This window comes from Grammomys surdaster, unplaced genomic scaffold, assembly GCF_004785775.1.
Source record: "Grammomys surdaster isolate TR1022 unplaced genomic scaffold, NIH_TR_1.0 338, whole genome shotgun sequence".
Classification (NCBI taxonomy): Eukaryota; Metazoa; Chordata; class Mammalia; order Rodentia; family Muridae; genus Grammomys; species Grammomys surdaster.
In genome coordinates, this window is record NW_021604757.1 from 2,268,889 (window position 1) to 2,285,334 (window position 16,446).

The 16,446-nt window shown below is 38.2% G+C and overlaps 1 protein-coding gene across 8 annotated transcripts in view; it reads right to left on the reverse strand.

Moving 5' to 3' along the window:
- Positions 1–16,446, reverse strand: part of Phf21a (PHD finger protein 21A) — a 176,476-nt gene that overhangs the window by 122,476 nt on the left and 37,554 nt on the right. For all 8 annotated transcript variants that reach the window (XM_028778618.1, XM_028778614.1, XM_028778615.1 and 5 more), the window contains 2 exons: positions 10,605–10,637; positions 8,377–8,442 (listed from right to left, as the gene is read on the reverse strand). In XM_028778618.1, the coding sequence (XP_028634451.1) occupies positions 8,377–8,442; positions 10,605–10,637 (99 nt within the window). The remainder of the gene's footprint in view (positions 1–8,376; positions 8,443–10,604; positions 10,638–16,446) is intronic.

The window sequence follows — 16,446 nt, forward strand, 5'->3', positions numbered from 1 at the left end:
TTTGTTTTTGTTTTTGTTTTATTTTTGGGTTTGTTTTCTTTGAGACAGGGTCTGGTCTCACTATAGTAGCTTGGCTGGCCTGGAACTCACTATGTTGACCTTGAACTCAGAGATTCACCTGTCAAGTGCTGGGATTAAAGGGGTGCATCACCACAACTGACTCGTACGATCCACAGGAAACATAGTTACAGCAGACAGAGATCTTTCCAAAGACTTCAGAATCTATTTTACTAAAATAGTCAATTGAAAATGGTTCCATACATGGCAATTATCTGTTAAACCCAGAAAAGTACCTAATCTACTGTGAGAAAACAGTCTGTATAAAGTGACAGAATAAGTTAAACACAGTTAGAGAAACAAACACAGAGGATCACAGACAATAAAGGATTTTATCTTTCCAAAAAGAGTAAGAAAAAAAAAAGAGTGAAAGGAAAGAAAAACTAAGACTAAAGGGCAGATCTCTGGGATTTCCTGAATAGCAAATAGCACATTCCTTGAAACATTCAAACTCAGGTAAGCATGGACTCACATCAACAATCTGCATGGTACATACAGCACAATGTTTCCCAGAGTGCCTTCTGTAGAAAAGCATTCTGGAGGTTATTTGGAAATAAATTGTAAAAAGAAGTTTGTTTTTTAATTACTATGTCTTGTTTATTAATACTCCTAGTCAGCACTCAATGAATTTCAAGTCTCTCATTCTCACACAAGAACATATTCCATTACACCTTAGTCATATCCAACCTGCCTCGACTTGCTTACATCCTTCCTCTCCTCCTACTGGTGGTCACTCTCCTGACTCCAGCTCTTGTCTGTGTGTGAGTAGACTCTGTATATGAAAGAAAACACGAGCTACTTTATCTCTCTTTCCACCAGTTTTCAGCCCAGGCTAGCGTAGAACTCACTGTGTAGTCCAGGCCTGCCTGGAACTTGAGGTAATCTTCAATCTCCTGGTCTGCATTACATTACAAACACGAAGCACATGACTAGCTTGTTATTTATTTTTAATTTGATAAAAGTTTCCTTATAGCCTTTGACCAAATATAGTTGTGGATCATTTTCAGTTGCTTTAAAATTTTCATCCATATCTTTTATCATTTAATTTTGCAAGGCCTGGTCACATAGCTTGATTTGACTCATAGGATAGTAACAGTCTAATGCCAACAGAGTCTCAGTATGAATTTAGTAGTTTGACCTTGTGCTCTGGTGATAAACTATGAAGGAAGGTTTAGTCTCTTCATGCTAAGCTTCAGAATAAACATATTAAAGTAATCATAAGCATATCTACAATCATGGAGGCAGGCCCAGCCAAAACAAAAATGAAAGCAGATCTATTTGGTTGAAGCTATCTGGATCAAGAAAACTCTAAGTGACCTGTAGATTTAGTGTGAAAATTAGTATAAGCCACTCAGTTAAACTAGTTTATAATATAGAACCACTCAGTTAAACTAGTTTATAATATAGAACCACTCAGTTACAACTAGTTTATAATATAGAACTGCTATGATAAGAGCTGGACACTATACCCAAGTCCATATCTAGGAATTTATCTAAGGCAATCAGAGTAACAATCGATTTACATAAGAAAAATATTAACCATAAAAATACTCAAAATAGAAAAGAAAAAGGGAAAAAACTATCATCACTGGGGAAACTTTCTTAAATTGTGAATAGTCAAATACTTGAGAGTGTGGAAAATCATGTTTTAAAAGAACACTTAAAGACAGAAGTGCTGACACACACCTTAAATTGCAGCCCACAGGATAGGTAAATCTGACTTCAAGGCTTATCTGGTCTACATAGCCTATAGGACAATGTAGTAAGACCCTGTTTCCAAAACAAACAAACAAAGGAACACTCAAAAATCAAGAAACATTCATAATATATTGAATCAAAAGGTCAAGATACACTGCTCTTTAAAATTTAAAAAAAAAAAAAAAACGGGCTGGAGAGATGGCTCAGTGGTTAAGAGCACTGACTGCACTTCCAGAGGTCCTGAGTTCAAATCCCAGCAACCACATGGTGGCTCACAACCATCTGTAATGAGATCTGATGCCCTCTTCTGGTGTGTCTGAAGACAGCTACAGTGTACTCATATATAATAAATAAATAAATCTTTAAAAAAAAAAAAAAAAAAAAACAACCCGGAAACAGAAAAGATCAGTCAGATAAAATCTGTTCAAAAAATACAAAATATTTTTCTGTGGTATACACTAGTCTCTCCAAATATTATAAAAGGGCCAATGAGATGCCTCAGAGGGCACCTGCAGCCAAGTCTGAAGTTAAGGGTTCTTTAGAAAGACAGTTGTGTTGGATGATGTTTTGCTGGGACAAACAAGTGAAGGAGTGTTTTCCTGAACTGGACACAAGTGAAAGACGAAGGCAGACTCGTGAAAGAACGCTTCACTGAAGCAGACACAGAAGGAAGGATGTTTTGTTAAAGTAGCATGTGAAATGACACATAATGAACTATTTTTAGCTAACAATGCACACGTATTGGTTTGTCTTACACTGAGTAGTTGAGCTCCATTTGTCAGGACTCCATAGAGAGAAATGCACCAAAAAACTTCTGGTGATGTGCTGCAGTTTCTTCTCATTTCCATGGACTCGGCTGATTGGCAAAGTGATGTCAGCTGAGACAGATGCACGTGCTGGGGCAAGGCCCATGGAAGACACGTGATGTTTAGAGAGAGTATAAAAAGCACAGTGATGGAGTCTGAGCTTGGTTTGCTTATAGAGCTAGCTGTGCAACACTTGTTGGTCTCTTGTCTTTGCAGATCTTCACTTCACTGAAGCAGGCACAGCTGAGAACTTCTCCTGGCGCTCCTCCTGGTCGCTCCTGCTGACTCAAGCCAAGTCTGAGGCCTAGCTGTCTCTGCTGGGTAGTGCCACTGCTGCTGATTTGTGTTTGCTACCCCAACTCTACCGAACTGGATTGCTGGTGCATGGGAAGTGTTTACAAGTAGACAGAGTTGCTGCCACTAACCTGTGAACTGAACTTCCAATTTCCAGACAACACAGACAAAAGTTGCCCCAAAGAACCTTTCTGAACAGGTCCACTCCCCACCCCTTCACCCCTACCCCTGTATCACTTCTTTCCTACTACTTCTGGTGGGTAGTGGGCTACAAGAGACGTTAAAGAGTTCAGGAACCATCGTTAAAAATAGATTTTGAAAAAATTAAAGTTACACAAGTCTGACAACCTGAGTTTGATGCCCAGAATTCACAAACTAGTAAAAACCACTCCTACAAGGTATCTCAACCTCTACATACTCATGGTAGCATGGGTTAGCTCTCTCCAAATAAAACAAAATGGTAGATATTACAGGAAGTACTATACTAGGGGCAAAGAAGGAAATGAAACAAATTCCCTGTCTACAGGGAATTTAATAATAATTTAGTTTTAATAATTTAGTCTTCTAATATATCTATATTTAGTCTATAATATATCCCAACGGCAGCTTCCCTCCTCCCTGGTCCTCCATTTCTCCCCTCTCTCCCAGATCCACACCACTCCATCCCCCCACACACACCAAGAAAAGGGCAGGCCTTCCAGGGACATCAATAAAACACAGCACAATAAACTACAATAAGACCAGGCACATTCCCTCATATCAATGCTAGGCAAGGCAACTCAGTAGGAGAAAAAGGGTCCCAAGAGCAGACAAGAGTCAGAAACACCCCCACTCCCACTGTCAGCAATCTGTGTTCTTGAAACCATTTAGTAAGACATTTTAAAAATAGTAATTTTAAGTAGATATGTAATCACAAACTGTGGTATGCTACAGTGGGTAAAAATGTATTTAGCTTCAGTATACAGTGCCTAAATTTATCTGACCACGGCCTCCAGAAATAAACTACACTTCCCAGTCTTCCCTGCAACTAGTGAGACCATGTGATTGTTCAAATCAAGGATATTTAACTGGAAGTGGTACATAAAGCTTCCAGTAAACATCCTTAAAAATAAAGGGCTCCCTCTCTGTTGATTTCCCCCTTCTCACCAGATGGAGCTGCTATTTTGGACTCTGATGTGAAGCTTCACGCTGAGAATGGCAGAGCAACATAACACGAGGTGCCTGGGTCACTGACACTGTACAAATACTCTTTCCAGCCTAGTCTACTGCAGAGCTCTTGGATGACACAGAAGTACAAGTATGCTTGTTTAAGCTACCTTTATGTGGGGGTTTCAGTCATTCACAAACCTGACTGTAAATAACACTAACTATAAAGAAAATAAAAGGCTTCAATAAGGTTATGAAGGAGAAAGGAGCTTTAGGGTTTGCTGCTCAGTGGAAGTAACAACTCTTAGCAGTGAGATGAAACCAGAGAGACAGGCTGGCAAACTGAGGCAGAGAATACCACCTTGAATGAATACCAACTAGGGCCTAAATCCTCCTAGGGAAAAGCAACACTTTGGAATGTTAAGACTGACTGTTAGGCTAGGGGTATTGTTATAACAGTCACTTGCTTATCATGTACAAAACCCAGGGTTCCATCCCCAGAACTGCCAGGAGAGAAAGAAGAGAGAAGAAGAGAAGGAAGGGGAAGGGGAAAGGAAAAGGAAAGAGGAAGGGAAAGGGAAGACGAGAGAGAAGAAAGGGTGTTGTTTCTACAAGAAATCAGAATTAAAACAGAACACTAAAGCAACTGAGCATTTTGGTTCCAGAATCCAAATCTCCGGATTCTGCCACAGACTACATATTTGTCAGATATAAATGGAGGGGAGTGCAGAATGGGTATGCATCCTGTTGAGGAAATGAATGGCTGTTTCCACACGCTGTCCCACTATGGTTCAAGACAGTTGCAATCTCTGATTAAAGGGATCGTCTATCATGATGAAAACAACACAAGGTTTTCAAATGCTAACTATTCCACATACAGACCAGAGACGGGTGTCTTTAAAAAAAAAAAAAGTTTCTTGTTTATTCACTATGTTAAAAATAAGGCATATATACTACGGAGATTTCAGAAAATACACACAGGAGAATAAGGGGGAGAAATACCTATATGTAAAATACCACCTCCCAACATTTTTGTTTTCTCACACATTTGCATGCCCACATAGGCATATATACAGAGCAAACACAAAGCGGGGCTGTAATGCAGATAAAGTCATAAATGCCTCTGAGTAGAGTTATTCTATGTTACTAAACCACGATTTAATTGACTACATAGCATACAGTTTATTTAGCCAACTGAGTCTAGGAATGTTTTGAATTAAAAGTATCAGACACAAATTGAATCTCTACAGGTGAAGCTGCCTTCTAAATCCACCCTACAATTTCTGTTCATGAATCTCAAGTTACAGTTTGAAAGCAATAAAAACTTCCAAGCACGCATTCAAGGAAATTCACTGAGTTTTACCATAGAAGATGCTCACCAAGACCTCATCTTGCTATCAAAGACTGGTTGTATTAATGAATAAGAATGAATATGCCTACTGTAAGAATTTGTAACTATCTGCAATGTTGTATTTCTTTAATAAAGCAAAATAAGAAAATGTCTATACTTTATTTGTGCAGTCATCTTTACAAATAGATATATACAAATTACATAGAAAAAAATGGAAGCAAATATGACAAAGGGTTAAGTCTGTAACATTATTTTTTCAGAGTTATTATTATTATTATTATTATTATTATTACTTTAAAAAGCTGCATATTTATTTTGCTTTCTGACTCTTGTGCTTGTACCTTCAAGACCTTCACAACGATTTTCAACAAGGAAAGCCTGTTTGATCCTGTCAGGGACACGCTTGGCACACAGGGAACTCTACAGGCCCTGCTGATGTGCTTCTTAGTCTTAGAAAATATATCAGGACTTTGGGTCTCACAGCACGAACCCCTAAAAGTCTGTCTGAGCACACCGTAGGCAGATTTAGCAGCCTTCCCAACCTTCTTGGTATAAAGGTAAACAATCCTGTTTGCCAGGGACTTGAGACAGCCTAGTTTTGTTAGAGGCTGTATTGTAGGAAATTCTAGGACAGTATGTCAAACTAAACCATTCTGAGTGCCTCTCAGCTCTGTCCCCACAAGAGGAGAAGGAAAGGCTCTTCAGAGGCTTTGTACTTAACTTCTTCTCACAACAACAATGTAACAGTAAGTAAAACTATTAGTCATGTAAATAAGATAATTCAGATTTTAGTTACTAAAGTGAAAGGAAAAGTTTTATCAAAGTCTAAGTAGTCTTTTGACAAGGAAAACCAAACAGGTAGCATTAGAAACTCATTATAAAATAAAACTCTTTTAGATTATAGTCTGATGAACAACAGCAAGGTTTCTGGTTGGAATGCTGTCAGTGAGAGCCAGAGTTCACATTTGACAGCTGTTCCTTTCTTAAACACTGCCCTGCCCTATTCTATCAAGGCAGCACTTTTATAGTTAAGCAAACACAAAAACAGCAAGACTGCATTTCAGCTTAAGGTCTTCCTGAAGCTACATAGAGAGCTACCTAGTAAGTGCAGTGTCAGGGTTTTGTCAGTAGATGAATAGGCAGTTGCAATTGTCTAAGTGAGGTCAGTTGAGGACTAACAGTTTCAGAATAAGCCAAACTATGGTGGCTTGAATAAGAATGGCCTCCACAGGCTCATATATTTAAATGCTTAGTTACCAGGTAATAGAACTCTTTGAAAAGATTAGAAGGATAAGGAGGTGTGATCCTACTGGAGGAAGTATGTCATGGGGCGCTGGGGGATGACGACAGGCTTAGTCTCTCTTCCTCTCCCCACTCCCTTCTTTCTTTTCACCCTCCCTCTATTTCTCTATCTTTGTGTATGTGCACATATGTGTCTGTCTCTCCCCCCTCCCTTCCTCCACCCTCCCGCTCTGTCTGTAAATCAGATGTAATTCTTTGCTACTACTCCAGCACCATGCTCCTTGATATGATGATAATGGACTAAGCCTCTGATACTGTAAGCAAGCCCCCAGTTAAATGTTTTCCTTGGTCATAGTGTCTCTTCACAGCAATAGAATGGTGATTAAGACACAAACCTATCACAAAGTTATTATCATAAACAGATTTTTAAAATAAATGTAAATTTTTCTGTGATTGCCCATTTCTCTGAAATGCAGCCCTGAATTCTTTTAACTTTCAAAGATATTCCCCACTCCCATCCTACTAATCATTTTCAACCTCTCTGCCAGCTACATGAAACTCGGCAAAAGTGACTCACTTGCTGGCATCTTGTCAGAGAAACCCTGCAACTGTAAGGAGGCTCAAAACTTAGCTCTAAAGCCAGACTGTCACCAGCATGCTTCCATCTAGAGAACTCAGTCACATACTAACAAGCCCTGTTTACTTACATGGTCCCTTATAATTCCTCTCTGTCTCTGCATCCTATCACCTCCCAGTTTTACTCTGGCTTCTAATCTAAAATATCTCCTGTCTGTGGAGTCAAGTTTGGAAAGCATTAAAGAGAGAAGAATCAAAAAAGGGTGGTTCACTCAGCTTAGAAGATTATCTCATCTGTGGTTCTCAAAATTTATTTCTCTCGTCAGTAAAATGAAAAACACAAAAATCTGCAGGGAAAAAAAATGTTGCTATTGTTTAGACAACAACATAAAACTCAAAGTTACTGAAAACCGCCGTTTTATCAACTCTTCAGTAAGGTTTCAGTAGCACACAACTAATTCACTGGTATCTGCTCCTTACTCCAAGACAGAAACTGCTCTTTATACTGGAGGGGGAGGAGTGAGGGAAGAAGACAGGGGATGCTCCTCAGATTACCACAGGCAGAACTCACAGCACTGTCAACTGTCACACTCCACCTGGTGGCAGGAACTGCCTCAGTTGGTAAAGTGGAAGCCACTCTACAAAAAGTACCAGCAGCACTTTCTTTATACAAAATATAAGATGCTCCTCTCTTGCCCTACATAAAGTCTAGGAATTCTCGTCAAAGAGTTTTCAAATAGTAGGTCAGCATCTGATGAAGATTAGCATAAAAATCTGACAACACTGAGAACAGGAGACTTACATAGACAGCAAACCATAAGTTAAATGTCAGCTCAAACCTTCACAACAGGTAAGAAGACACTGCCTCTGCAGGACTCCATATCACACACTCCCACTAACTTTCTCTGTCCCTTCACCTATGGGTAAACTGCAGTTTAATTAACACAGTTAAGAGCAGCCTGCCACATTGCTTTTAGGTATCTGCCAGTAGCATATACTCAAGGGATACTCTAGAGACTGATTTCAAGCAAAAATAAAAATAGATAAACAGCTCAAGCAAAATTAGACTGAATCTGGCTGCCCACACTTATTTTCACACATGAAAAAAAAAACACCAAAAAAAACAAACCAGCAGCCCCCTTAGACACCTCAAGCACACATATCTTTAGAACACAATGTTAAAAATATGTCCCCGCCTTCCCCTACCTGTTTCTCACTCAAAGCTGTGATTTTGGCTTGGAGTTCATGAAGCTGTTTCTTTAAGTCAGCATTCTGATTGGAAAGAAAAAATATCTGTGAGAAAGATATTCATTTGTTAACATAATAGTATCGGGAAGACTTGTGTACTGCATTACAAGTGACGAAGCAAGCTTTAGCTATCCAATTTTCCATGCATTAAATTATAAGCATAACATCAACCCCTAATACAAAAGGGGCAGTTTCCTCATAACCGTGTTGAGTTACAGGAAGTTTTACACTTCCTGACCTCGAACTCTATTACTACCTTTCTCCTAAGATACTGTTATTCTTTATAGAAAGTATCAGTCGACAGACGGTCTAAAGCTCCACTAATCAGACAAAAACAGGAAAATGGAGGTTAAAGTATGCATACCCCGCTGCTTAGCGGCATTATCAACAAAGATAAGAGGCTTTTCTCTACTTGTCCTCTCTCTTATTTAGAAAAGTACATTTGTTATTTTAGCCTAGATTTGGGAAGCTGTCAGCACTGTAACTGCCTGAACAGCACGTCATTCAAATCAACATGCTGAAATTCTAGGAACTGAAACAAGTACTATTTTAGATGAAATACACTGAGCACGTTTGCCTTTTCTAGGGGGCAGGGGAGAATACTAAAGTTTTCAAATGTTTAACATAGCAGAAAGCCTGAATGTCACTCTAGTGAGAGACTTATTTACTTGTTTCATAAACAGCCCCTTCATTTCCCTGCCTGATCTGTCAGGGCTGGGGCACATATTCTCTCCTGTACTCAACTTACCTCATTTGGGATTTTCAGATGTACTGAACATTAGGCTTCTCTGAGGTTACTTAAACTGTTCTCCAGTAAGTTACTGACTGCCCTCAGACTTTCCAGGTTAAGAATTTGCTGTTCTATGATCATGAACTAATAGAACTGAGAACACTTCAGTTCCTAACAATATAGATCACCACATTAAATATAAAGGACCTAGCAATCTGATGCTACTTGGTCCCCTAAATTCAATTTAAATTGTGAATACACTAAAAAGAAAATAAAAATTAAATCAGGGATATTTCTCATGGGAGGCAGATTGTCAAATAGGAATAAATGAAAGTCACAATTACCAGTTCTCAGAGTTAATGAATTGTATTAAAATGCAACTACAAGACCACCAGGTCCTTAATTTCTCAAGATAAATAATTATTTCCTACTTCAAAAAAATCAATCTGCCTCAGAGTACTACTCTTCAGGGATTTATTTTACTTTACAGAGAGGCATATATCCCACTGTTAATGGGTGCCAAGAAGTCACTACTGAAAAATAAATACTGGAGGGCAAGGTAACTTTGGGGGAAGATTTCTTTATAAAAGAATAAAATGTCCAAGTCAAAACTCCTATAAAAGTAAATTTAACAGTTTATAGATTATTGTATAAGATATGTCTGAAACCCTCTTTACGGGTTCTTTTAAAAGATTAAAACTTTCAAAGCCAGGTATGATGGCACGTCCATATAACCTCAGCATTGAGAGTTGGAGGGAGAAGGGTTAGAAAACAAAGGCCATTTCTGGCTACATATGAAATTCACAGCTATTCTGGAACATGAGACCTTGTCCCAAAACAAAATACAAAATAAAATACAAATTTCAAACATTTTTAAATAATTATTCTAAAATTTTTACTGTGAATGCTGTAAATCCAGTACTCAGGTGTCTTACAAATAAACTGCACACAATTAAAAATGATTTAGAGGGACTTCGGTAAGTTTGAAACTTTAAAGGCCTGGTAAACTCTAATTCTGATGGTGTGAATTAAATCTATACCAGGTATGGAGGCAAGGCTATAATCTCAGTGTTTGGGAGGTCAAGCAGGGAGGAGAGTTTGAAGCCAGCCTAGTGTCTCAAAAGTACTTTTCTAAAGAAAGATATTCAGGCTATATAAAGCCTGTTAAACCTCACTTCTTGTTTTTTTGTTTGGTTTGTTTTTACAGATACTCACAAAAAGTAACAAGAAAGTAAAACAATAGTAACAAGGTTGAAGCAGCAGCAATCTTACTCTACAACTGGACTTTCTTTAAACTCATAAAACATGAATATCAACATACACGCTGTTTGGGATCAAAGTGTGTTTTTCATTTAACTAACACCTGCATTTTATTGTTTATTGTCAATAACAGTTTACTGTCATCTTCAATTGTTTTACATTTAAAAATTAAGTTCATAACAGGATTTTTTTTTACCTGTGGATCCTGCTTCATTTGAGCAACCAGTTTCTGGTAATAAAGAGAGGAAAAAGAACTGTCAGTATCACATAGTAACTCCTATGGCAACTTAAGTTTATGTATGTACACACACACACACAAGCTCGCTCTCTCACCCCCCCCCCACCAAAAAATATACCAAAAATTTTGGTGATGTCTATAAAAGGCTAATGAAGCACTCTTTGTAAAAGAAGAATCAATTATCTCTTTATATTTTAAAGGAAAAAGTATCTGCTTTGTCAATGTGGAGGAGGACAGTGACTTCTAAAGTTTAAATAAGCAGGATGTAGACCAGGCATAGTGGTACAAGCCTTTAATCCCAGCATACAGGAGGCAGACAGATCTTTGTGTGTTTGGGATCTACATAATGAGTTCTAGGACAGCCAGAGCTATATACATAGTGAGACCCTGTCTCAAAACACCAGACAAGGTCTGGAAAGAAGCTGTACCCATATAAAACAGGGCTGTTTGAAAACAGTAAAGTACAAGTTTGGCAGGCCTATTGGTTTGGATCTTACAGAAGGAGCCTCTTGTACAGTCACTTTGTTTGATTAGCTCATCTTATGGACTCTGCAGGCATCAGAGACAAAACATGTATAGACATACATGCAGACAAAACACTAGTATACATCAAGCAAACAAATAAATAAATGTCATCTGACCTAACCCAACAACAACAACAACAACAACAACAACAACAAAATTCCAAGAGTAAAAGAGGAATTTGAAAGATAAAAAAATGGGAAGAGTGATGATACCTAGGATTAGCTTTTCTCCAAGTGAATTTTTCATATTATAATAGAAATAGTTGTCATATTCTTTGGGTGACAAGGCACTTTTAAAATATTGTTATAAAATAAAATCTAAAATACATAACAAACTCATCTATTTTATTAAGTAAAAGCCAAGCTCTTATAATTTGAAGTGTGATCATATGGCTTAATATACAAACAATGAACCATATGACTTGCTAAAGGCCCCAAACCACTGTTGTAATGAGTCCTCATTTTTAGTTTAGTTGTTTATTACGTTTTTGTTTGTTTGTAGTTTATGTATACATGTGCTATGGTGCATATGTGGAAGTCAGAAGACCACTTTCAAATGCTGGTTCTCTTTCCATCATATGGGTCCTGGGAATTAAAATCAGGTCTTAGAGCTTGGTGGCTGGCAGGGCCTCTATCCACTTAGCCATCTTGCCAACTCTTTAATTTTAGTTGTCAAGCAGTCAGCTAACAGGCCCTGCTGTTAATGTGACTCTCTTTAAAAGCAATGAACCCCAACCTAACTTTGCTGCATCAGATCTGCTGAGATACACACTGGCCCAATTTTAAAACAAGTGAACAGGTTGTACTAGCCCAAGAATTGCTTAGTGAACAATATGACATTTATTCTAACTGGACAAAAGTCTTTCTTCCTGGTACTAAAATACATTCTGGATAGCTGAGGTTGTCAAATGCATAAAGTGTGCATCCTGAAATTATGCTTCATGGTTGAGAAGACTAGCCCTTCAGTAACCTCATCTAGATCTGTGCAGTAAAGCATCATCTACATCCTTACAAATCTAGCCACACTTATCTTAAGAGCTTATTTGGGCTGGCAAGATAGCTGAGTGGGTAAAGATTATTTCCAACCTCAACTCACAACCTTAGCTCTGTCCCTAGAAAACAACTCATGGGAACAGAGAGCCAACTCCACAGAGCTGTCCTCTGACGGCTACAGGTGTGCTGGGACACACAAACTCTCATACATGTGAAATGAGTAAGTGTAGTAATACTCAAAAAATAAACAATAGCCTGCCTGTCCTTTTTGATTTGGTTACCACAGAACTGACTATTATCTGCAAAGTTGTTTTAGGGGTTAAAAGAGGTTTTCTTCCATGTCACTGGATTTCTTTCAATTGCTATTTATTTAATGTATATAAGTTTTTTGCCTACATGTTTGTATGTGCTTGGTATTATACTTCAAAGTTTGCACCATGTGCATGCCTGTCACTCTCAGATGTCAGAGGTGGGTGACAGATCCGCTAGAACTGTTGTCACAGACGGCTATGAACCTCCATGTGGATGCTTAAACCATGTAGGAATCAAACCTGGGTCCTTTGCAAAAGCAGTAAGTGTTCTTAACCTCTGAGTGATGATATAGTTCATGACTCTAGAATTTAAAAACTGGCTGGTAAGATCCATGTCTGCAGGAAATAAATGTTTTTCTATGTATAACCAGTTAAACTACATCTCATACAAACAAGACAAGATGAGGAGCTCACTAGACCATCCATTTCCCAAGTGACTTTAAACTGGAATTGAGTTATCCAAGTTACTTTCCACTGAATGACTGCTGCCATTTTTCATAATCTATATTCTGTCAAAGATAAGAAAACAACAGCCCTGTCACCAAATCCAGATCACCACCTGTTTCCTAAATAAAGTCTTATGAAATTGAGCCATTCCCATTTGTTTATACACTGTCTGTGGCTGGTCTGCCTGCTCAGTAACACAGCAGAGCAGCAGCACAGAGTATAAACGACCTACAGTCTAATATATTTACCATCTGGCCCTTTACAGAAAAAGTTTGTTAACTTCTGTTTGCTTTATACTAATCTCATTCCATATGGAGTTAATACATTCTCTCTCTCTCTCTCTCTCTCTCTCTCTCTCTCTCTCTCTCTCTCTTTCTCTCACACATACACACACACACACCACACACACACAAAGGTACACACAAAATCAACCAAATGGAGGTATACCCCCCCAGAAATGGCCATTATAACTTAAGTATTTATTGACCATAAACTATATACATATTGGTGCATCTGCCCACACATGCAGAAACATAAAGAACCAAACTCCAAACAGCAACACTAGGCAACTTCTTAACATATTTTTTTAACCTTAAAAGCTTGACTTTTAACTAATTTAATTCCCAAACTAGAAATGCATCAAAAGATAGCTTTTGTTTTAACATTTAGTTCAAAGTTTACTCTTGCCGTGGTTCCATCCAGTATCCAGGACCCATGCTTTGGCATCATCTCTGGTCTTCCTGAGTGTCTCATGTTCAGGAATTACACACATCATCACCCAACAGCCAATCACAACAACACCAGTTTTCAGACTCACTTGGATTTACCACTACTTTTTTCCCCAAAAACTAGGAAAATAAGGGACTAAGGAGATGACTCAGTCAATACAGTGCTGCCTAACTCCTGAGTCTGGATCCCTGACACTCATGAAGAGGCTTGGTGTGTTGTGACACACCTGTAACTCTAGAGCTGAGACATAAAATTAGGAGGACCCTCGGATCTCAGCACTCAACCAGTCTAGATATCAAGTGAGCCTGAGGTTCTGTCAGAGACTCTGTCTCAAAAAATAAGTCATACAGTGATAGAGAAAGATATCCAGTGTCTACCCTTGCCCAGTGTAGGGACATGCGCGGGCGCGCGCACACACACACACACACACACACACACACACACACACACACACACACAGAGCAAGCTTGGAACTCATAAAACTCTACAAAGTTGTCTTCTGTCCTCCACACATGCACCATGGCATGTATGCCCTCAAGCAACCATCATATATGCACACACACACCATAATAAATAGTTTAAAATGTATTAGTCAGCATGCAAATTGTATAAATAAAGTACAGTAATTAAAGATGAATCTAAGACTATAATTTGGGGGCTGAAGAGATGGCTCAACAGTTAAGATTATTTGTTACTCTTGCAGAGGACCCAGGTTTGAGTCCTACCTCCCACATCAGGTGGCTTACAACTGCCTGTAACTCAGTTTCATGGATCTAACACTGTCTGAAGATCTAGTAGAGCACTGCATGCACACAGTACATGTTACACATATTCATGTGCACATACATGCATACATAAAATAAAAAATACTTAACTAAATATTCAATTTAAAAGGCTATAACTTTATACTTAAATGGCTAAATATATAGAGAAACAGACTGACAGCTAATATTTAGAATGTTTAAAATACCTAGAATATATACCCTTGAACCAACAAGTATAGTTTATTATTTTATTATTTTTATTTATAGTGAGTGGGGGGGAAGACTGCACACACAACACACATGTGGAGGTCAGAAATAATTTTCAGGACTCAGTTCTGCTTTTATCTGTAGATTCTAGGAATCAAACTCATACTGCAAACCTTGGCAGTAAGCACATTTACCCTTTACCCACTAAGTCACCTTGCTGACTCTAATCATAAATGGTAATTGGACTTTAAAACATCATAGCAAAGCCTACATTTTTAATAATCATTCATTTATCTTCCAAATTATGAAATAAGATAATATTTTTAAAGTTCAACTACAGAAAATTTGTTCAATAAATATTTATTTGGGGCATGTAGCTTATGAGGAACCAAAAGAATATAAACCGCATTCCGTATTTTCTTTTTTTTTTTTTTGTTTTTTTGTTTTGTTTTTCGAGACAGGGTTTCTCTGTGTAGTTCTGGCTGTCCTGGAACTCACTCTGTAGACCAGGCTGGCCTCGAACTCAGAAATCCGCCTGCCTCTGCCTCCCAAGTGCTGGGATTAAAGGCGTGCGCCACCACCGCCCGGCCCGTATTTTCTTAAGAGGAAAAAAAACTATAGAAAGCACATATACCACCATACAATTAACTTTGATTCACATAGATTTCAAATTGATACTATATTCCCAAAATCTACTGGAGACACCAGGTTTAAACAATTATGAATTTAAGTTGTGTTACATGTCACTGTCCTGAGCTGGATTCAATATTCCTCTATGTTAAAATATTTTCACCCAGGGACTGGTGAGATGGTTCAGTGGTTCAAAAACCTGGCTGCTTTCTGAGAGGACCCAGGTTCAATTCCCAGCACCCCTAAATATAACCCTCAGTACTCCAGGTCCAGGGAACCTGATATCCCTCTCTGGCCTCCCAGACACCAGGCACACATGCAGTGCACATGCATGCCATACACATTCTACTGAACACAGGATCCACCCGGTCCAAAGCAGCAGCAGGGACTTTCAAACAAAGAGTTCCATGTGGGAAACAACAACAACAAAACACACACACACACACACACACAGCACAACTTTGAAGCTTTCCTGTAGGTCCTAATCCACACTAATTCTGAGGCAAACCCAGCAATTATCAGAAGTCCAAGTGTGTGTGCATGTGTGTGCGTGTGCACATGTGTTCAGAAATCAATATTGTACTAGCTCAAACAAGAAAAAAAAGAGAAATTACTATACCTAAAAACACTTTTAACAAGTAATGAATATGTGGTAGCTCGAAGTTATAAAACCCAGAACTTAGAAAGCTGCAACAGGAAGACTAAAGATCATTTGAGGTGAGACCCTAAGACTACAGTATATTCTAACTGGAAATGCAGCTCAGTAGTAGAGCACTCACTGACATGTATGAAGCTCTGGGTTCAAACCAAACTATGACACAGAGACTGGCTCCTTCCTGCATCCACTCCATCCTCATATTATACGATATGTTACATGGTCAAAAGTACCCAACTCATCATTTATTACTTTGAATTCCAAGGATTATATACAAGTATGTTTATTTATGTGCTTTAAATCTAATGCCCAGCTGATATCATGAAAATGAAACAAACAGTGGTAGTCTGTTTATGTAGTAAATGTTAACGATTTAGCTATTTATGAGTAGTTTTCTGTCTTGAGTATAATTATATGTTTATTTTTATATATTTCCATATTAGCATATACAAATCAGAATATTTTAAGTGTTTTAGTATGTTATTGTACTTTAGAAACAATTGTGTAAATGTATATATACATTTTATAATCATATACTTC